Here is a 22,631-nt window from a genome sequence, read left to right as displayed (position 1 = left end):
TTTCGGAATGCTCATTTAAAACACCTTGGGACATTTTAGTACATTAGTGTTAACATTAGATGTTGTATAAGTTTTCATCAAAACTGCAGAGGTGAGAGTGTGTCTTTAATGTAATGTGTGACAGCCTCACTTAGCCAATACGTCCATTCATGAAATGCACCTCTCAGTGCAATCTCGTTCTGTACCGTGCTGTAGTGAGAGGTCAGGACTTTATTCATTTCAACATGTTCCATTCTGCTTCTGGTTAGACAATGCCACCAAAGCATCTGGCCCCATTATAATGAGGAAAATATTGACTTTAACCTCATCTCCAACTTGATATACTTTCAGCCAGTGTGAAACTTGCCTTTGCAGTTACCACACCAATAAATTCCTCCATTGTCACAAATTTGCCTTCAGTACCATCTTTTTCAGTTACATACTGTGCTGCCAAACAATGGATCACATAGAATGTACACAGATGGAGCACCCTTTCAAATTGCTTAACCTTAATCAAAATCAGCTTTAAGGGTTCGCAGTATGTACCCCAACACTCTTCAGTCCTTAATTTCTCAAATGAAATGGGGAAAAGAATTCCACCCTCTTTCATCATTCTGTGGTGTACTGCTCTGAGAAAGACTGATACTTGCTCACTTGCTGGTGCTATCTTCATTACCACCACCCCAACAGGGGGAGCAGCAAAGAGGGCACTACAACAAAATACTCAGATCCCATAAAAAGTAAAGACTTGTACAAGCAGCCGAACCTGATCCTGCTTTGCATCTGGATCCAGATGCACAAGTAGATCAGGAGTTACTGAAATCGAAATGGGATTTCTGACTATTTACTTCCCTGCCCTTTGTCCTGGATGTAATTCATGCACTCACCACAAGCCAGGGATTGAATTGTAGCACATTGCTGCCTTCTGCTTTGTAACAAGTGGTACACAAAATGATTGCAACACTCTGGAAGATTGCATAATGATGGTTTATTGGTGTATTGTGGGTCATGATAACTGGAAAATGTAGCTTAAGCCAGTTGGATGAATACTGATAAAACCAAATTGTTGGCATCTGCAAACTGTTAAAGAAATTACTTTGGCTTCTGTAAATGCCCTTTTGAAGTGTAATTTTCTTCAGAGCAGAGAATATTAGGTGTTCTTCCAGTCCCAGTTCAGATGCTATGTTCTTGATCTCTGCATTACTCAAAATGCAAATCTTCATTCGAGGCATAGTGGACACATATTGCTTGTCCCTTAATCTGAGTGCTTTGCTAATGAACTTCAGGGCATAGTTAACAGTCAGTCGTAATGCTATGGGTCTGGAGGTACATGTAGGCCCAGACCAAGTAGGGATTCCCTAAAGCATGTTAGTGAACCAGATGGGTTTTTAGATGTATTGGTGATAATTTCATGGCTACTGTCACTGAGGGGAGCCTTTTAAAAAGCAAAATACAGATTTATTAATTTTTACCTGAACTCCAACAGCTCCCAGGCATGGATTTGAGCCCATGGTACTACAGCCTTTGGCTGGGATGTTGGGCGATGTGTTCAGTAATATAACCACTATGCCACACTGTCCCCCTGAGGGATAATTCTCCAGAGCCTGTATAGAAGCCTGCTGTTGATGGCTGTTTAGCTGTGGGTGGGTTCCAGTGGATCCTGATCTTGTGCTTACTGATGCCCAGAAATGTAATTTTCTAATAGCGATTACTGGATTATAATTAGAACCAGGAACCCTGGCTGCTGCTTATCCCATTCCCCAAACAATGCTCACAGAGACATTCAATTATTTAACACTGCCCTGCCTAGAAGATTAGTTAACTCACTGAACCCTGACCATTTGAAGCCTGTACAACTCATTCCAACTGGTAGTTCCATGATCATTATTAGTGAGACTAACTTTCCATTCCAAAATTGTTGCATGAATGTTTTGTAAAAAAACAATCCCATCAGTTGCTCTGGTGGAGTTTAAACTAATGGCCCCAGGCATTCAGCTGGGCCTCTGTAAGTAACCATCAACATAACCACTTTACCACCATCACCTTGTGTTTGGTTATTATCAACAGGCTATTTGTGGGAGCTTGCTGTGTTCATTGGCTTCTATTTTTCCTACAATATAACAGTGTGTACACTTCCAAAATAAAATGCTTCATTGGCTGTAAAAACACTTGTGATGTCCTGAAAGGCACTATATAAATGTAAGTCTTCCTTTTCATAGAATCCCTACAGTGTGGAAGCAGGCCATTCAGCCCATTGAGTCCACACCAACCCTCTGAAGAGCATCCCACCCCAGACCCAACCTCACAATGCTATTCCCATAGCCTGCATTTACTGTGGCTAAACTACACAGCCCTGGATACAATGGGCAATTTAGCATGGCCAATTCACCTAACCTAACTTTGGACTGTGGGAGGAAACTAGAGCACCTAGAAGGGAGCTACACAGACACGGGGACAATATGAAAACTCCGCACAGACAATCACCTAAGGCTGGAATCACCACTGGCACCCTTTATGGGTGAACACGTTGTAGTGAAGTACTATATTAAATAACTTTAGTTAGGTGTGTTTGGATGACCTTGTACATGTGTAAAAATTTTTCATCATTCTCAAAATCAAAGCTTTGGCAATTATCCCGAGTTTAGATTTTTTTTAAATGACACGTTGCTAGAAACAATTCCTTTTCTAAATAAAATTGTAGCAAGTATTTGAAGTCGTAAGTGATCATACCATGGCTATGAAAAAAACAGTGTGTCTGAGCTTCTTTCTCCCAAATTGCTGTTTTTCATCTATTAGAAGATAGAATTCTATATTTCTGTTAAGAAAACAAATGTGTAAATCTGCACACTGTTTGTGACAAGAGATATAGTTAAAATTTCAAAGAATAAGAGGCATAATCTCAGAACAAGGGGTTACACATTTCTGATAGAGATGGGTAGGAATGTCTTCTCTCAGAGAGTAGTAAATGAGAAAGACAGAGTTTTAACCAGTTTGGGAATCAAGGCTGATGGGGGAAATGGTAGTAAAGTGGAGCTGAGGATTCTTCAGGTCAGACATGATCACATTGAATAGCACAGCAGGCTTGATTAGGGACCAAACAAAAACTGCAGATGCTGCAATCCAAAGTATACAAACAGGAGGCTGGAAGAACACAGCAAGCCAGACAGCATCAGGAGTTGGAGAAGTCAATGTTTTGGGGATAACCCTTCTTCAGGGTTAAATGAGCAGACTCGATGGGTTGAATGGTCTGCTTCTGCTCCTATGTTTTAGAACATAGAACATTGCAGCGCAGTACTAGCCCTTTGGCCCTTGATGTTGTGCCGACCTGTGGAACCGATCTCAAGCCCATCTAACCTACACTATTCCATTTTCATCCATGTTTATCCAATGACCATTTAAATTCCCTTAAACCTGGTGAGTCCACTACTGTTGCAGGCAGGCTACTCTCTGAGTAAATAAACTACCTCTGACAGCTGTTCTATATCTATCGCCCCTCAATTTAAAGCTATGTCTGCTCAAGCTAGCTATCACCATTCAGGGAAAAAGACTCTCACTGTCCACGCTATCTAATCATCTGGTCATCTTGGATGACTCTATTAAGTCACCTCTTAACCTTCTCTCAAACAAAAACAGCCTCAAGTCCCCAGTCTTTCCTCATAAGACCTTCCCTCCAAACCAGGCAACATCCAAGTAAATCTCTTCTGAACCCTTTCCAAAGCTTCCATATCCTTCCTATGATGCGGTGACCAGAACTGTACACAATACTCCAAGTGCAGTCGCACCAGAGTTTTGTACAGCTGCAACATGACCTCAACTCTATCCCTCTACCAATAAAAGCTAACACACGATATGCCTTCTAAACACCCCTATCAACCTGGATGGCAACTTTCAGGGATCTGTGCACTTGAACACTGAGATTTCTCTACTCATCTACATTACAAAGAAACTTACCATTAACCCAATACTCTACATTCCTGTTACTCCTTCCAACTTGAATCACCTCACACTTTTCCACATCAAACTCTATTTGCCACTTCTCAGCCCAGATTTACAGTGAAATAGCATGAAGATTAGATTACTTAGTGTGGAAACAGGCCCTTCGGCCCAACAAGTCCACACTGACCCGCCGAAGCGCAACCCACCCATACCCCTACATTTACCCCTTACCCCACAACTATGGGCAATTTAGCATGGCCAATTCACCTGACCTGCACATCTTTGGACTCTGGGAGGAAACCAGAGCACCCGGAGGAAACCCACACAGACACGGGAGAACGTGCAAACTCCACACAGCCTGTCGCCTGAGTCGGGAATTGAACCCGGGTCTCTGGCGCTGTGAGACAGCAGTGCTAACCACTGTGCCGCCCTATGTCCCTCTGTAACTGAAAAAATATTTCTGTACCATCCACAACTCAACCGACCTTAGCGTCATCCGAAATTTACTAACTCATCCTTCTACGCCCTTATCTAGGTCATTTATAAAAATGACAAACAGCAGTGACCCCAAAACAGATCCTTGCGGTTCACCACTAGAAACTGAACTCCAAGATGAACATTTCCCATTAACCACCACCCTCTGTCTTATTTGATCCAAACCATGCCTTTATATTTTGTGCAATAGCCTACCATGGGGAACCTTATCAAATGCCTTACTGAAATCCATATATACCACATCAACTGCTTTACCCTCATCCACCTGTTTGGACACCATCTGAAAGAGCTCAATTAGATTTGTGAGGCACGACCTACCCTTCACAAAACTGTGTTGACTATCCCTAATCAACTTATTCCTCTCTAGATGATTTTAAATCCTATCTCTTACAACTTTTTTCAACAATTTACCCACAACTGAAGTAAGGCTCACAGATCTACAATTACAAGGGTTGTCTCTACTCCCCTTCTTGAACAGTGGAACAACATTTTCTATCCTCCAGTCTTCTGGACTATTCCCATAGACAATGACAACATAAAGATCAAAGCCAAAGACTCAGCAATTTTCCTACCTGGCTTCCGAGAGAACCCAAGGATAAATCCCATCTGGCCCAGGGGACTTATCTATTTTCACATTTTCCAGAATTGCTAACACCTCCTCCTTGTGAACCTCAATCCCATCTAGTCTAATAGCCTATATCTGAGTATTCTCCTCGACAACATTGTATTTTTTCAGTGTGAATACCAACGAAAAATATTCATTTAGTGCTTTTCTTATCTCCTTGGACTCCACACACAACTTCCCACTACTGTCCTTGATTGGCCCTAATCCCCTTTATTCTTCGAATCTTATAGTTGTCCACTAGAGGTAGTTGACCTTATTTGTGATTAATTTGAGTGCTGTTTTCTAGTCACATTCATACAATCATAAATTTGCAATGCTTCCAGTACCCTCTGAAGAGTATCCCTCTGAGACCCACTCCTACCCTATCCCAGTAACCCAATAAAATAAGTGGAGTAGGATCTTCCAAATATAAAAACATAGGAAATAAAAACTGAAAGAATTGTGATTACTGTAAATCAGAAACAAAAACAGAAGTAGCAGAGAAAACCCTGCAGGTTTAGCAGCATCTGTGAAGAGAAATTAGAGTAACATTTCGGGTCCAGTGACTTTCCTCAGAACTGGAAGTTAACTCTGATTTCTCTTCACAGATGCTGGCAAATCTGCTGAGTTTTTCCAGCAACTTCTGTTTTTGGTAAGAACATAGAAATTGGGCCATTCAGCCACAATTCTATTCAATCATGGCTCATCTATACCCTAAACTCGTGCACCTTTTAGGGAAACTTAAGACTGCAGATGCTGGAGATCAGAGTCGAGCCCTTCCTGATGAAGCGCTTATGCCCGAAATGTCAACTCTCCTGCTCCTCAGATGCTGCCTGACCTGTTGTGCTTTTCCAATGCCAGACTTTTCAACTCATACACTTTTTTATAGTGGTAACAGAGGGGAAGAAGGAGCAAATAGGATAGGGGATGAGCATGCCCAGGCCACAAGATGAAGATAGTGGTAATAGTGGTAAAGACGTGATAGAGATGTAAAATTGGTGTGAATGTTAGCTGTGAAAAGGAGGAAATCGGTCAAAAAGATGCAAACAATTTCTCTGTATCTTCCTCTTGGCACCTTTTGTCATTCAATGGAAGATGTTTGATTTCCTTTTGAAATGGGACATTGCAAGCTTTATGGTTGGTTTTAATTGATCTTCCAGAGTAGCAAGCCTAAATGTCTCCACTGGAGGGAAAAGGGATGATTCACTGATTGCTGAGCTCACCCATTAGGGCCAGTAATTTATTTATTCACCCTCTGAATTCATATAGATAATTAGGATCATTAGATGAAATCTGATGCTAATGCTGATAACTGAGACTTTTAAGCATCTGTTTGTGTCCAAACTATTGTAAATGCAGTTTCCTTGTTTGGCATAATTTGTAGAATACAGCCTATGATACAAAACGGCTGTATACAGACACCATCGGGGAATTTTCATCGAATTATACAATTCCGAAAGTATGGAAGCAGACATTTCTGCCTATGTGAATGGTGGATCAGTTTTCCTTTGTTGCCACCTGATGAAGGAGCAGCGCTCGGACAGCTAGTGACTTCAAATAAACTGGTCGGACTATAATCTGGTATCATGTCACTTTGTCCACCCCAGTCCAACACTGGAACCTCCACATTATTCCTTTATCTGATCATCAAGAGTGGGGATCATCTGGTATCTGTGATCATGCTGAGCTATCCCTTCTCCACCTTCTTGATCTGTTTGTAACTTTTGATATATTTGGCCACTTCTTCGGCATCCTGTGTAATTGGACCGGACTCATCTGCTTTTGCTCTTAACTAACCAATCATAGCCAGAGAGTTTGCAGCCATGTTTTGTCTTCATGACCATAAGAAACAGGTACAGGAGTAGGCTGTTCGGCCCTTTGTGCCTGCTTTGCCATTCAACAGGATCATGGCTGATCTGATATTACTCGCATCACTTTCCTGCCTTTTCCCTGTAAACCTTGATTCCCTGACTGGTCAAGAGTCTAACTCTCAGCCTTAAATATATGCAAGGACTGTGTCCCCCAACAGCTCTCTGGGGCAAGGAGTTCCAAAGACTCACAACCCTCTGTGATACAAAATTACTCCACATTTCAGTCTTAAATTGATGCCCATTTATTCTGAGATTCTGCCCTCTTGTCCTCAACTCTCCCATAAAGGAAGAGCATTTATCCTGTCAAGTCCCTTAAGAACTGTTGCCTCCCAGCGTCAGGGACCCGGGTTCAATTCCCACCCCGGGCAACCGTCTGTGTGGAGTTTGCACATTTTCCCCGTGTCTGCGTGGGTTTCCTCTGGGTGCTCCGGTTTCCTCCCACAGTCCAAAGATGTGCATGTTAGGTGAATTGGCCATACTAAATTGCCCATTGTGTTAGGTACATTAGCCAGGATAAATTTAGGGGAATAGGTCTGGGTGGGTTGCTCTTTGGTGGGTCAGTGTGGACTTGTTGGGCCGAAGGGCCTGTTTCCACACTGTAGGGAATCTAATCTAATTTACAGTGTGGCGCTGGAAAAGCACAGCAGGTCAGGCAGGAGAATCAATGTTTCGGGCATAAGTCCTTCATCAGGAATGTCAAAGAATGTCAAAAAGAACAGCAAATGACATCACCAACCCAAGGAAACCAAACACATAAATAGAAACCAGACCATACCCACCAGGGCTTCATCCAGAGGCTCAATGAAGATGTTACCTAGTATGGTGACGAAACGTCTGAAAATGAACCTTCCAGCTCAGTGAGCAAACCCACATCCAGAATAGTCACTGCTGTTTAGAAAAATGAGGGGGTATGCCATAGAAACCAATAAAGTCCCAACAGGACTAGACAGGGTAAACATCAGAAGAATGTTCTCAGTGACTGGGGAGTTCAGAACTAGGGGCTACAGTCTAAGGAGATGGTGTAGACCATTTAGATGAGATAACGAGAAGTGCATTCACCCAGAGAGTGGTGAGCCTGTGGAAATCTCCAACACAAAGCAGTTTGTATTTACAGACCATTTTATATTTTAGCACAAATTTTGATTGCAATCCTTATTCGATCAGATTTTATCAGTTTACCAAAGATAAATGCAATCTTCAATCATCTGTTCTCAGAAACTGGGGCTTCATCTGATGAAGGGGCATGTGATTTCAAATAAAACCTGTTGGACGATAACCTGGTGAAATCATATCTTGACAGCTAAGTGTACACTTCACTCATTTTAAACACTAGGATTGATGGCATAGGTATCACTCAGAGGCTGGACATTGCCTGATAACGCAATGTGAAATTGGAGCCCAGTGTTAGATAAAGTTGCCACCTTGCTTCATTTGAACGCAGCATGTGAGCTTCTTCGGCGTATTCATCTGGTTCCAGACAGACCGATTGTAATTCCTCAGTGGAAATGCCTCTTGGATCACTACAGCATGATGCTTGGAGTTTCAGTATGGTATTACATTTGTGTTGCCGCTGGAACTGTTAATTTTTTCAGAAGATATGGTCTTCTGAGATTATTGTTAAAAGTCACACAACAGCAGGTTATAGTCTAACTGTAGTTAAACCTGGTGTTGTGTGATTTTTAAATTTGTCCACCCCAGTTCAACACTGGCACCTCCTCATTCTGCAATTTATGGCAGCCTAACATTTTGGTGTCGATACACTGATAATGGTGTAATGGGTGCAACTGGTGTAATTTCTCCAGCAGACACTAACTCCTGTGAGGTATTACATCCACACCGCTGACTGAACTTGATGCTGTCTTCAGTGCGTTTCCTCCATCAGCTAATGATGTCATTAAACAGGCATGTAGTTTGGGCTGATATCCAGTCTGTAATTGTTATTCAGTAAATTATATGCACGCAGTCAAGAAGGGGATTTGTGTGAGTTGAAACATCAGAGAAGTCTGGCTTCGATCAAACAACTGGGAATTATAATAAATGTCCACACACATTCTTGGCAATGAAGCAAATCTTTTTCCAAATAGGCGTTTGACAGTGCTGGAGGCGTGCGCTGTGAACTGGTGTTTCTTTTTGATTTTCACTGGCTGTTGCAGCAGCCGTTAGTCTAACCGTCACACTCCATCCTGAATCTGAGAGCCAATTTGTAAGGGAACTGAGAAACTTTGTCTGCGATCAGCAGCATCTTACTTATACTAACAGCTCCACAAAGTACATGGTAAGAAGCTTAAGCATACGCATAATAAAATACTTCACCTCGGCATACATTGGAGCATGCTTCTGAAAGCTCTTGGAAGGAAATTCATTTAAAGATGCTGTCCCTCAGGTAAGTGAGTTTTTATTACAATGCTGCTGTTCAACAAAATGTACTGTGCATATAATTTAGATGAATGCAAATGCACATTCTTTTGAATCATTTTTGACTGTAATTATGCAATTCAGCTCAGAGGAAATACATTTCAAACCGCTGATGTGTTACACTGCTCAAGAAATTGCATTTACAGGAAATAAAAGGATTATTTTTGATGATGTTGTATACTTCGACATTTACACAGAAGCATATGGCACCTATCACATATGGAAGGTGTGGTAGGAGTTGGGGGAGGCTGGGGCTGTTACACAGCTGTTTGGCTTTGCTAGTTTCCTGGGTGAGTTACAGGGTGTTATCTCCTTCAATGTTGATATTCCTGTTGCTTGCACACATGTGAATTCCAGGCCAAGTTAACACTCTGCGAGGATTCACACCACAAGTGCAGAGGCATCGTTATTTTGTCACAGTATTTGCCCAGGGTAGACATAGTTAATTTTAACATGATTATTTTGGAGGCAAAACTACAGCTAATTAACTCTGGAGAGAGAAATAGAAAGTGAATGTGGAAAAGCATGGTGTATGCTTCTCATCTCTATTTCAATTTCATACTGACTGCTTCACAGAAGTGACGTCTGACCTGAAGCCCAGGTTTCATATTAAACTCCAGTCTTAAGATCTTGCCAGCAGCAGTAACAGCCTGTCCGTGCTACATCTCTGTCTGTTGCATTTAATATTAGAATAGATTCTGGATGTTTTTCCAACTGGCTCCTTCGGCAACATGTGTCATATCGGGTGGGACCGAGTTGTACAGACTTGAAATTGTCAGATGTCAGTGAGTTAACTCATCCTAGAGGCACTGCATAACAATACACCTCTGTGAGCTTTGGCTGGGCAGTAGATAAGAAGCAGCCAGGCATCCTGGTTTCAATTATTATCCAGCAATCACTTTTGGAAAATTATATTTCTGGGCATCAGCAAACACAGGACCAGCCTTGACTGGAGCCCAGACGTGGCTGAACAGGCCATCAACAGCAGGTTTCTGTGCAGGCATTGAAACTAGTAGGACATTCAGACCTCTGAGCCTGCTCCACTATAAAATATGATCATGGCTGATCATCCAGCTCAATGCCAGATTCCTGTCTTCTTTCCATACAACTTTTAATCATTAATCGCTAAAAATGCATCAGTCTCTTTCTTGTTGAATTGGCATCCACAGCTTTCTGTCGGAGAGAATTCCACAGGTTGACCACCCTCTGAATGAAGAACATTTTCCTTATCTCAGCCTCAATGGCGTACCCAGGGACTGTGAATCCTTGTACTGGACTACCCAAGCAGGGAAAACATCCTTTCCGCATCTAATTTGTTCAGCACCATTAGAATCTTTCATGCTTCAATCATATCCCCCTATTATCCTCCTAAACTCGAGTGAATACAGACCCTATCAGACACTGAAGAACATTGGCATAGTGGCAATGTCTCTAGACTCACAATCCATTATGGCAACTGACAGAATATAAACTGTGTTAATAACTCTGGAAAATCATGTTGTAATTATCGATTGTTATAAGACCCAATCTGATTAATCACTTCTTTCGGGGAGGAAACCTGCCACCTATACCTGGTTTGACCTACATGTGACTCCAGCCCAGCCAGTAATGTGGTAGACTCTGACCTGCCCTCTGAAGTGGCTTAGTAAGATACTCAATTGTACCAGAATGGAAACAGGCAAGTCAGCTCTGCTCCATATTAACTACAGCGGTTCGCCACTCCTTCTCAAGAGCAATTAGAGATTAGCAATAAATGTAAGTTCATATCCTATGAAAGAGGAGAGTTGCTGTAACCTTATCTTGGGAGATTGGGAATGATAGTTGGCATAGGGTTCAGCTGAGATAATTTCCAATGCTGCAGGTTTTCAGTATTCACAGATACTTTCTATGTTGTTGTAGTGGGTCCGATTTTTCATGTTGGCTGCAGCAACATAGAATCCGAACAAATTGAATGAGTCCCGTGTCCTGTTCGCGCTTCTCATCTGAAGGCTGATAAAGAAATGGTCAAATTCCCAAACAAATCTGACTTGCACTTGCGATGCCAACAACAGCACAGTTTTATACGGGAATCTTCTGGCCATTTTGAAGCCCACCCCTCACTCACATCTTCACTCCCATCACCCTTCAGGCCTTCAATTACTCAAGTTCCTCACCCATTATGTACTTTTTGAACAGCGCTAACGTGCCCTTTCATTATCCCTGGTTAGCCCTATACAATAGGAAGCCATTGACTAGCCCACTGAGATCCTCACAGTAAGCAGACAGATTCTTCAAAGCAGTTGAATCAAGAAAATGAGCCAAGCGCTTGTGGAATGTTTAACTGGTTCACTTGTAGCCAAGATCCCATGAAACTCCCAAGTAAACAAGCAGATTTTATAACTGCTAACCCAACAGATGTCCAAACTGAAAACATCAAAGTAATGGGAACAGATTAAATAAATTAAAGACTTAAGAAGAGAAGTAGGCCATTCAGTCCATCGAGCTCCATTTTGCCAGTAGCAGCAACAGTAGGAGGAGCAACAGCGAGGACCAGGGGCCTGCCGGGAAAAAAATTTAAAATTATATAAACTTACCTCGTGAGTAGGCAGAGTGAGCGCTGAGCAGGAGCGGACATGGGACTGCTGAGTATGCGAGGTAATATACTTGGGTCATTGTGTTACCTGAAACACTACTCAGATATGTCTCCCACCCATCCTCCTCCTCTAACCAAAAAGAAAGGTTCTGTGCACCGGATTGGTAAAGTAAATAGTTTTTTAAAAATTCTTTATTTTTCTACAGTCTCTTTGGGAATTTAGAACATTGGGAATGGCGGTTAGGGCAGTTGAATGTTCCTCCTGCAGAATGTGGGAGGTAAGGGTCACCACTAGTGTGCGGGAAGTGCATCAACTCCAGCTCCTCGGAAACAGTATTATGGAGCTGGAGCTGGATGAACTTCGGATCATTTGGGAGGTGGAGGGGGCTCTTGAGAGGAGTTACAGGGAGATAGTCACGCCTCAGGTAAAAGAAAAAGACAGTTGGGTTACTGTCAGGGGATGGAAAGGGAACCAGCAGGCAGTGCAGGGATTCCCTTTAGCTGTTCCCCTCTATAACAATTATACTGTTTGTGGGGGAGGGGGGGGGGTGGGAGTGACTTACCAGGGTTGAGCAATGGGGCACAGGTCTCTGCTACAGAGTCTATCCCTGTTGCTCAGAAGGAAGGGGGAAGAGGAGCAGAGCATTAGTCATTGGAGACTCCATAGTTAAGGGGACAGATAGGAGGTTCTGTGGGAATGAGAGAGACTCACGCTTGATTGTTGCCTCCCAGGCGCCAGGGTTCTTGATGTCTTGGATCGTGTTTTTGGGATCCTTCAGGAGGAGGGGGATGCAGCCCCAAGTCGTGGTCCACATAGGCACCAATGACATAGGTAGGAAGAGAGATGGGGATTTAAGGCAGAAATTCAGGGAGCTAGGGTGGAAGCTCAGTTGCTAGAACAATCAGAGTTGTTATCTCAGGTTTGTTGCCTGTGCCACGTGCTAGCGAGGGGAGGAATAGGGAGAGAGAGGAGTTGAATATGTGGCTACAGGGATGGTGCAGGAGGGAGGGTTTTGGATACCTAGATAATTGGGGCTCATTCTGGGTTGGGTGGGACCTCTACAAACAGGATGGTCTTCACCTGAACCAGAGGGGTACCAATATCCTAGGGGGGAGTTTGTTACTGCTATTCGGAAGGGTTTACACTAATTCAGCATGGGGGTGGGAACCTAAATTGTAGTTCCAGTGTCCAGGAGGTTGACAGTAGTGAGGTCAGAAATATGGTTTCAAGGTCTCAAGAGTCACTGGCAAGCAGGAAGGTGGTTTGAAGTGTATCTACTTCATGCCAGGACTATCCAAAAGAAGGTGGGTGGACTTGCAGAGTGAGTTGATACCTGGGGCTTCAATGTTGTGGCCATTTCAGAAAGATCATGGACAGGAATGGTTATTGCAGGTTCCAGGATTTAGATGTTTCAGTAAGAACAGAGAAGATGGTAAAAGAGGGGGAGGTGTGGCATTGTTAGTCAAGGACAGTATTACACTGGCAGAAAGGACGTTTGAGAACTCAACTACTGAGTTTGTATGGGCTGAGGTTAGAAACAGGAAAGGAGAGGTCACCCTATGGGAGCGTCCTATAGGCCTCCAAATAGTTCCAGAGATGTAGAGGAAAGGATAGCAAAGATTATTCTGGATAGGAGCGAGAGTAACAGGGTAGTTGTTATGGAGTCTTTAACTTTCCAAATATTGACTGGAAACACTGTAGTTCGAGTACTTTAGCTAGGTCAGTTTTTGTCCAATGTGTGCAGGAGGGTTTCCTGACACAGTATGTAGACAGGCCAATAAGGGGTGAGGCCACATTGGATTTGGTACTGAGGAATGAACCAGGCCAGGTGTTAGATTTGGAGGTAGGTGAGCACTTTGGTGATAGTGACCACAATTCTGTTATTTTTACTTCAGCGATTGATAGAGATAGGTGTGAAACGCAGAGTTATTGCTGGGGGAAAGACAATTATGATGTGATCAGGTAAGGTTTAGGATGCATAGAATGGGGAAGGAAACTACAGGAGATGAGCACAATTGAAATGTGCAGCTTATTTAAGGAACAGCTACTGCATGTCCTAAATAAGTATGTACCTGTCAGGCAGGGAGGAAGTGGTTGAGCGAGGGAGCCATGGTTTACTAAAGAAGTTGAATTTCTTGTTAAGAGGAAGAAGACAGCTTATGTTAGGATGAGACATGAAGGCTCGCTTAGGGTGCTTGAGAGTTACAAGTTAGCCAGGAAAGACCGAAAGAAAGAGTTAAGAAGAGCGAGGAGGGGACATGAGAAATCGTTGACAAATAGGATCAAGGAAACCCCTAAAGCTTTCTATTGGCATATCAGGAATCAACGAATGACTAGGGAAAGATTAGGACCAATCAAGGACAGTAGTGGGAAGTTGTGCGTAGAATTTGGAGGAGATAGAAATGTTAAATGAATATTTTTCATCAATATGCACATTGGAAAAAGACTAACGTTGTCGAGGAGAATGCTGAGATACAGGCAACTAGACTAGACAGGATTAAGGTTCACAAGGAGGAGGCGTTCGCAAATCTGGAAAGTGTGAAAATAGATAAGTCCCCTGAGCCGGTTGGGACTTATCCTAGGATTCTTTGAGAATCCAGGGAGGAGATTGTGGAGCCTTTGGCTTTGATCTTTCTGTTGTCATTATCTAAAGGAATAATGCTAGAAAACTGGAGGATAGCAAATGTTGTCCCCTTGTTCAAGAAGGGGAGGACAGACAACTCTGGAAATAATAGACCTGTGAGCATGGAACGGTCTGCCTGCAACAGCAGTAGACTTGCCAATGTTAAGGGCATTTAAATGGTCATTGGATAAACATATGGATTAAAATGGAATAGTGTAGGATAGATAGGCTTCAGATTGGTTCCACAGATCAGCAATCATCGAGGGCTGAAGGGCCTGTCCTGCGCTGGAATGTTTTCTGTTCTATGTTTTGCTCCGCCATTTAATGAGATCATGCTTGATCTGATCATCCTCAACTCCACCTTCCTACCTTTTCTCCATAACCCATGATTCCCTCACTCATTACAAACCTGTCATATCTCAGCATTGAATATACTTAATGACCCAGCTTTGACACTCTTCTGTAGTAATGAATTCCACAGATTTACTATCCTCTTCATCTCTATCTGAACTGTGCGACCCCTTACTCTTAGCTTATGTCCTCTGGTCCTCCACTCTCCTACAATGGGAGACAACCTTTCTGCATCTACCCCGCCAAGTCCCTGTAAAAATCTTACATATTTCAATGTTTAAATATTTGCAAAATTTTATTCCTTCCAAAGTGTGAAATCTGCTCTCCCTGTCCATTTAGAAGATAAAAGACGACCTGATTGAAGCATACCAGTTCCTGAGAGAGTATGTAAATGATGTTCCCTCTCATGGGAGCATCAAAAACACTGTTTAATAATAAGGTTTGGCCCACTGAACTCAGAGATAAAGAGGTTTTTTTTCTCACAGAAAGTCGAGAGCCTTTTGACTCCCTTCATTAAAAAGGTGATGTTTTTGAATATTTTTAAGGCAGAGTTAAGTAAATCTTTGAGAAGCGAGGAGGTGAAAGGTCAGCAGGGATAAGTGAAAGTCTAGAGTGATCAGATCAGCCATGATCTTATTGAATGACCGAGCATTTTGAAGGCAGAATGGTCTACTCCTGCTCCTAATTGTTATGGTTGTATGAATTTGCCTTTTTTAAGGGGACGTTAAATTCCATCCACTATTTAATGGGTGTTCCAAGTCCAATACAGCACTGTCATGACTTAATGACCTTTGATAACACTCATGTGACAGCGTGTAATGATCAGTTGTCAGGAAGGCAGAATTATTGTACTTCCCTTTCTCCTGCTTCTAACTCATGCAGCTTTGTAAAATCTGACTGCTGTCAATATCTGGCAGCTGTCCTAAACCATGACTGGATCTGTGCTCCGAATGAGCACAACACCATCAGCAGCAGATGGTGGAATTTCAATTCGATAAAAATCTGGAATTTAGAGTATAATGATGAGCATGAAACTGTTTTCAATTGTCAGCAAAAATCCATCTGGTTCACTAATGATTTTAGGGAATGAAATCTGCTGTCCTTACCTGATCAGGCTGACATGTGACTCCAGACCCACAGCAAAGTGGCTGATTCTTAACTGCGGAGTGGGTAATTAGGGATAGGCAATGAATTCCGGCCACAGCCGGCGATGAGCACATCCCGTGAGTGAATTAAACAAAAGAACTGTCTCCTTCATGTGAGCAGGTGGTTTCTCAGTGCCCATCCCACCCCCCCACTCCTTGTGAAAATGGCTGGCCTACAAACTGGAGGCATGTTCATCGGTTCGTTGCTCGGTGGACGTTTTCTTTTAGCCTCACCAACTTCAATTCTGACCCTTTGAGACAAAGTAGCAAGTGCCTCTCTGCCTAAAAGCTGCTGACAAAGACGAAAGTGAGGTCTATTTAAAGAACAAAAACCTTAATTGGGAAATCTCGGTCTACCTTGGTGTCAGCTGTACCTCAGTTGGTAATGCACTCTCTCTAAGACAGAAGACTTAAATATACAAATCTGGACTGCCCTCTCTCTCTGCACTGCACTAAGAGACTGCTGCAGTATTGGAAGGTGCTGACTTCTGATTGAGAAGTTAAACCTGACTCACTGTCTGTTCTCTCAGGTTGGCTTGAATCATTGCATGGCACTATTTCAAAGAATTCATTCCTGATGAAGGGCTTATGCCCGAAACGTCGAATTTCCTATTCCTTGGATGCTGCCTAACCTGCTGTGCTTTAACCAGCAACACATTTTCAACTATTTCAAAGAAGTCTGGGTGATTATCCTTGCTGTCGCCAATATTTATACTGATGTCAACTTCACTAAAACCTATTAATTTGACACTATCAAATCACTAATTGTGAGAGCTTGCTGTGTACATAATGCCTGTTGAGTTTCCTATTTTATATCAGTGATGTCTTCTTAAAACATGCCATTGCCTGTAAGCATTTGGATTGACCTGAGAAGTGGAAAGCAGTAATATAAGTGCAAATACATTGATGACATTTTCTGACCTCTCCTTCACCCCCTGTTGCTAGCCTTGCTAGTTTATTTCTCTTTGTGCATAGTTGTACATAGACTAGGTACCCTTGGCTGCTTTGCCTAAGATTATGAGGTTATGAGGGAGAGCAGGGTTCTCTTTTGTCTTGTAAACTGAATAGTGTTGAGAAGAACTTGATAGTCCAACTCACAGTGTGTGAGCTGCTACCTCTGAATAGATAGTGGGTCAAATCGTAGGGCTGCCTGGTCTGAGTAGTTAAGCAGTTCACTGATTTAATAACTCATGGGTCTTCAATTTGAAACTTTGCTAACTCGAGCAGTATTTTCTGTTGCTGTGGATGATTAGTAGCCTAAGCAGTACTGTGGTTCTGCTCTGTTACCTCTTAAGGTGCTAAGGGGGAATAGTATTTGTGTTTATGCCACATTTAGTAGAAAAGACTTGCTGATGCTGTGTCCAGTGTGAAGTTATTCCCACAGCATAAAATTCATGCAGTTAGGAGCTGTGGTTGTGCAATGGTAGTGTCCCTACCTCTGAGCCTGAAGATGCAGGTTCAAGTTCCACTTGCTCCAGAAATAAAACTTACAGATAGCTCCCTTCACCTGAAGGCATTATCACATTGCAGTAATCCTATATGACGTCTGATCAACTGACATGGTCAAGACCCTCCGTAACAGCATTGTGGATATCCCTATACCCCAAGCACTGGAGGGGTTCAAGAAGACAACTCACCACCACCTTGCACAGGGTAATCAAGAATGGGCATAAAATACTCACCCAGCCAGTCATGCCCACATCCCATGAATGAATATTAGAGAAAGAAATATACTGTGTTGTTAGCCTCCAAACAAAGCAATCTAGCCATCAGGCTCCATTCATCTACCCTGTTTTGCTTGTTATGTGATTATTTTTATATTTCAGAGAGCAAACAGGGTTGTAATTTAAAAACTGTCTTTCACTGAAGTGTCTGTTACTGTTAACATATCTTTGGAAAAATACATTAAGCATGACATATTTACTTAAAATGCCAATAGATTTAACAGTGCAGTGTCCAGGACAAGACAAATTGACCGTCCTCTGATTTAAGTGATTTAAATGAGAGCTTGCCTTTTATGGAAGGAAGCTAAAGGTACGGGAGAGTTTGCAAACATGCTGCACTTACAGTTGTTTCCTGTTTCAGTTGCAGAGCCAGCAGACAACGCAGTCTCACAGCCCGGAATGAATGAGAATGTCCAATCTTCAGCAAGCAGCAGCACGGCCGGTGTCAGTGGGAGCTTGTCTGCCATTCCCCAGCCAAACTCAGCCAAGACCTGGCGCAGCAAATCCCTCAATGCCAAGCACACTGCCACGTCTTCCATGTTATCTGTGAAGTCGCCCCCACAGGAACCCCCGAAGCCAGCGGTAGAACCCACTCCCAAGTCTGGTGCCAATGGCCAGAAATCCATGCTGGAGAAATTGAAGCTGTTCAACACTAAAGGTGGCTCCAAGGCTGCTGGGACCACCCTGGAATACTCAGGGTCTCGCGATGGCAGCTGTGAGAGGGTGGAGGCCCCTTCCAATTGTGCGGACCTCGGCGAATCAGAGCCCTCTGCCAGATGTGTGAGCAATGCCGCACCTGCCTCAAACAGCCCAAAGATTGCACTAAAAGGCATTGCACAAAGAACCATCAGCCGAGCCCTGAGCAATAAGAAAAACTCCCCGAAAGGCAGCGACAAGGAGAAAGAGAAGCAGAAGGAGAAAGAGAGAGACAGAACGAAAGAAGCTTCCAAAAGGACATCAGGCCCCGATAAAGCTGAATTGGAAAAGGAGCTGAAAGAGGGGCCGCAGGTCACTGCTCCCGAAATGCCAAAAAAATCCTCCAAACTTTCCAGCTTTATCCCGAAAGGAGGGAAATCGAACGGTGCCAAAAAGGATCCCCCTGCGCCTCAGCAAAGTGGAATACCAAAACCAGGGCTAAAAACCTCGACAGGGAAATCTACAAGTGCCCAAGCTTCTGTGAAAGAGACTGAGCGACCCCGCAGTGCGAGACTCAGTGCTGGAATCTCACTGCAGAAATCACAGTTGGACAGTAAGAATTCCAGTTCCAGTAGTTTGGCCTCCTCAGAGGGGAAAGGGGCTGGAGGAACACCCCCGACAAGCAGTAACAATGTTCCGGCTGCCACTACAGTCAGCACAACACAAACTACAGGAAGCAACACAGTCAGTGTACAGCTACCTCACCCACAACACCAGTACAACCACCCCAACACTGCCACTGTTGCTCCATTCATGTACAGGTATGCTTCATATCTTAACATTGACATATTGCCAGGTGGGAATTATTCAGCACTATGCACCATAAACTATTCTAATGTTTTGTCTTAATTTGATAAATGTGATATTGGACATGTGCAATAATAAATTCTTTGCTGTAGGTGAGTAGATAACCCTTCAGAGCACAATAGCATTTACCATGATTTGCTTCTCTGATAATTAAATACACGCTTGAGTGGCAACACATCCACAAAAATCCACTCCCTCCACCTCAGTAGCAGCAGTGTGTACTATCTACAAGATGCAGTGCAGATATTTACCAAGGCTCCTTCGACAGCATCTTCCAAATCCACGACACTTTCATCTAAAAAGACATGAGAACACTGTCCCCTGCAAGTTCCCCAACAAGTCACTCTCACCAACCTGACTTGGAAATGTGTTGCCATTCCTTCAGTGTCGCTGGGTTAAAATCTCGAAATTCCCTCCCTAATGGCATTGTGGGTCAAGCTATAGCAGGTGGTTCCAGAAGACAGCTCTCACCTCCACCTTCTCAAGGACAACGAGGGATAGGCAATAAAACTGCTGGCTAGCCAGTGATATCCACATTCCACAAAAGCATAAAAGGAAATACTGCTCAGAGCATTCCAGGTTATTCCAGTTCAATTATTCCACCCATATTTTCCCCAGCCCTTCGTTTGTGAAGGGACCGCTGCCTTTGTGGGTGATAATACCACAGCCAATCCTCCAGAAACTTTGTTGAGTGACGATCTGTAAACCCGGTCCCACTCGGGAGGTCATTTCAACTGCAATCACGATCACAGCCAAATCCTCTCTACCCTCTGCTGTCATTTCCTCATGGAGACTTCCAGCAGGAGCAGGGAATGAAATGTTGGCTGATTTCCTGCTCCCCAAATCTGCAATTACTAAATTTGACTTGAACCTTTATGCAGAACATGGGAGCAGAGGGAGGCCATTCAGCCCTTTCAGCTGCTCCACCATTCAATATGATCATGGCTGATCATCCAACTCACTCTCCTGTTCCTGCTTTCTCCCCCATATCCATTGATGCCTTTAAGCTGTAAGAACTATATTTAACTCCTCCCTGAAAACAGTCAATATTCAATACCGTGGGCGGCACGGTGGCACAGTGGTTAGCACTGCTGCCTCACAGCGCCAGAGATCTGGGTTCACTTCCCACCTCAGGTGACTGTCTGTGTGGAATTTGCTCATTCTCCCTGTGTTTGTGTGGGTTTCCTCCCACAGTCCAAAATTGTGCAGGTTAGGTGAATTGGCCATGCTAAATTGCCTGTAGTGTTAGGTGAAGGGGTAAATGTAGGGGAATGGGTCTGGGTGGGTTGTGCTTTGGCGGGCCGGTGTGGACTTGTTGGGTCGAAGGGCCTGTTTCCACACTGTAAGTAATCTAATACCCATTGTGTCCATTGGTGTTGCCGGCCTGGCTCAAGCCGTTTTATCAACTCCCTGAGCAAAATGGAGCATTGGTTCCAGGTTCTTTTTTCTGTGTTGAGTTTCCTGCTGTCAGAAAGAGCTGGGCTGTCACAAGGGGCCTCTGCTTCCCTCCTTACCTCAGAACAATATCAACCAGCCATGAGGAGCGGCATTGTCTTCTCAACCCTGACTGCTCGCCCACGCGAGCTGCTTGGTTCTGTGGCTGCCTGGAATGCAGACCATGGCACTCAGCCCCGTTGTTCTGCCCCAGACACATCCAAACCCAGGAGCTACCTGGAAACAGGAAGTGCACACTCATACGTGGAGTATAACCTGTTGCCAAGAATACTGAAGGACTGAGATCACCACCAGACAGCAATACCCGAACACATGCCATCGCCCAAAGCATGAGATGGGAAGGGTGCAAAAGAGAAACAGAGAAACATTGAAAATCAGAACAGCAGGAGGCCATTCAGCCCTTTAAGCCAGCTCTGTTATTCAATGCAGTAATAGATGATCTTCCAACTCAGTCTCCTGATCTCACTTTTCCCCTATACCCTTTGACCCCTTTAGCCCTAAGAACTATATCTAACTCCTTCTTTAGTCAACATCTTGGCCTCACCTGTTTTCTATGGTAGAGAATTCCACCCCTTCTGGGGGTAAGGACATTTCTCCTCATCTCAGACCAAATTGGCCTGCCCTGTAGAACATAGAATATAGAAGAAAATAGAACATTACAGTGCAGTACAGGCCCTTCGGCCCTCGACGTTGCGCCGACCTGTGGAGCCAATCTGAAGCATATCTATTCTACACTGCTCCATTTTCATTCATATGTTTATCCAGTGATCATTTAAATACCCTTAAAACTGGTGAGTCTACTACTGTTGCAGGCAGGGCATTCCACATCCCTACAACTCTCTGAGTAAAGAAACTATCTCTGACATCTGTCCTATATCTATCACCCCTCAATTTAAAGCTATGTCCCCTCATGCTAGCCATCACCATCCTCAGAAAAAGGCTCTCACTGTCCACCCTATCTAACCCTCTGATTATCTTATATGTCTCAGTTAAGTCACCTCTCAACCATCTTCTCTCTAACGAAAACAGCCTCAAGTTTCTCAGCCTTTCCTCATAAGAACTTCCCTCCATACCAGACAACGTCCTAGTAAATCACCTCTAAACCTTCCAAAGCTTCCCCATCCTTCCTGTAAAGCAGTGATGAAAACTTTATGCAATACTAAGTACAGCTGCACCAAAGTTTTGTACAGCTGCAGCATGACCTCGTGGCTATGAAACTCATTCCCTCTACCAACAAATGCTAACACACAGTATGCCTTCTTAACAACCCTATCAACCTGGGTGGCAACTTTCAGAGATCTATGTATATGGAGACCAAGCTCTCTCTGCTCATCTACTGTACCAAGAATCTTACCCCCATTAGCCCAATATACTTTATTCTTGTTGCTCCTTCCAAAGTGAATCACCTCACATTTTTCCACATTAAACTCCAATTGCTACCTCTCATCCCAGCTCTGCAGCTTACCTATGTCCCTCTATAACCTGCAACCTCCTTCAGCACTATCCACAACTCTACCGACACTGTCATTCACAAATTTACTAACCCACCCTTACGTGCCCTCATCCAGGGCATTTATAAAAAATGATAAACGGCAGTGGCCTCAAAACAGATCCTTGCTCTCTACCACTAGAAAATTAACTTCAGGATGAAGATTTCCCATCAACCAGCATCCTCTGTCTTCTTTCAGCTAGCGAATCTCTGATCCAAACTGCTAAATCAGCCTGAATCCCATGCCTCCGTATTTTGTACAATAGCCTACCATGGGAACCTTATCAAACCCCTTACTGAAATCAGTTTGCACCACATCAACCACTTTACCCTCATCCACCCGTTTGGTCACCATTTCTCTGTATCCTTAAACTGTGAGCCCTTGGTTCTGGACTCACCAGTACTCTGGGACACCTTTGTCATTAAAATTTACCACAAGAGCAAAACAAAATTTCTGGATTTTCTGTT

At 43.5% G+C, this 22,631-nt stretch overlaps 1 protein-coding gene across 7 annotated transcripts in view; it reads left to right on the top strand.

Annotated features, from left to right (window-relative positions):
- nav2a (neuron navigator 2a) overlaps positions 1 to 22,631 on the top strand; it is a 590,475-nt gene that overhangs the window by 261,199 nt on the left and 306,645 nt on the right. For all 7 annotated transcript variants that reach the window (XM_060839109.1, XM_060839107.1, XM_060839106.1 and 4 more), the window contains one exon: positions 18,078 to 19,173. In XM_060839109.1, the coding sequence (XP_060695092.1) occupies positions 18,078 to 19,173 (1,096 nt within the window). The remainder of the gene's footprint in view (positions 1 to 18,077; positions 19,174 to 22,631) is intronic.

This window comes from Hemiscyllium ocellatum, chromosome 18 (assembly GCF_020745735.1).
Source record: "Hemiscyllium ocellatum isolate sHemOce1 chromosome 18, sHemOce1.pat.X.cur, whole genome shotgun sequence".
NCBI lineage: Eukaryota > Metazoa > Chordata > Chondrichthyes > Orectolobiformes > Hemiscylliidae > Hemiscyllium > Hemiscyllium ocellatum.
This window is presented reverse-complemented; position numbering and strand designations above follow the sequence as displayed.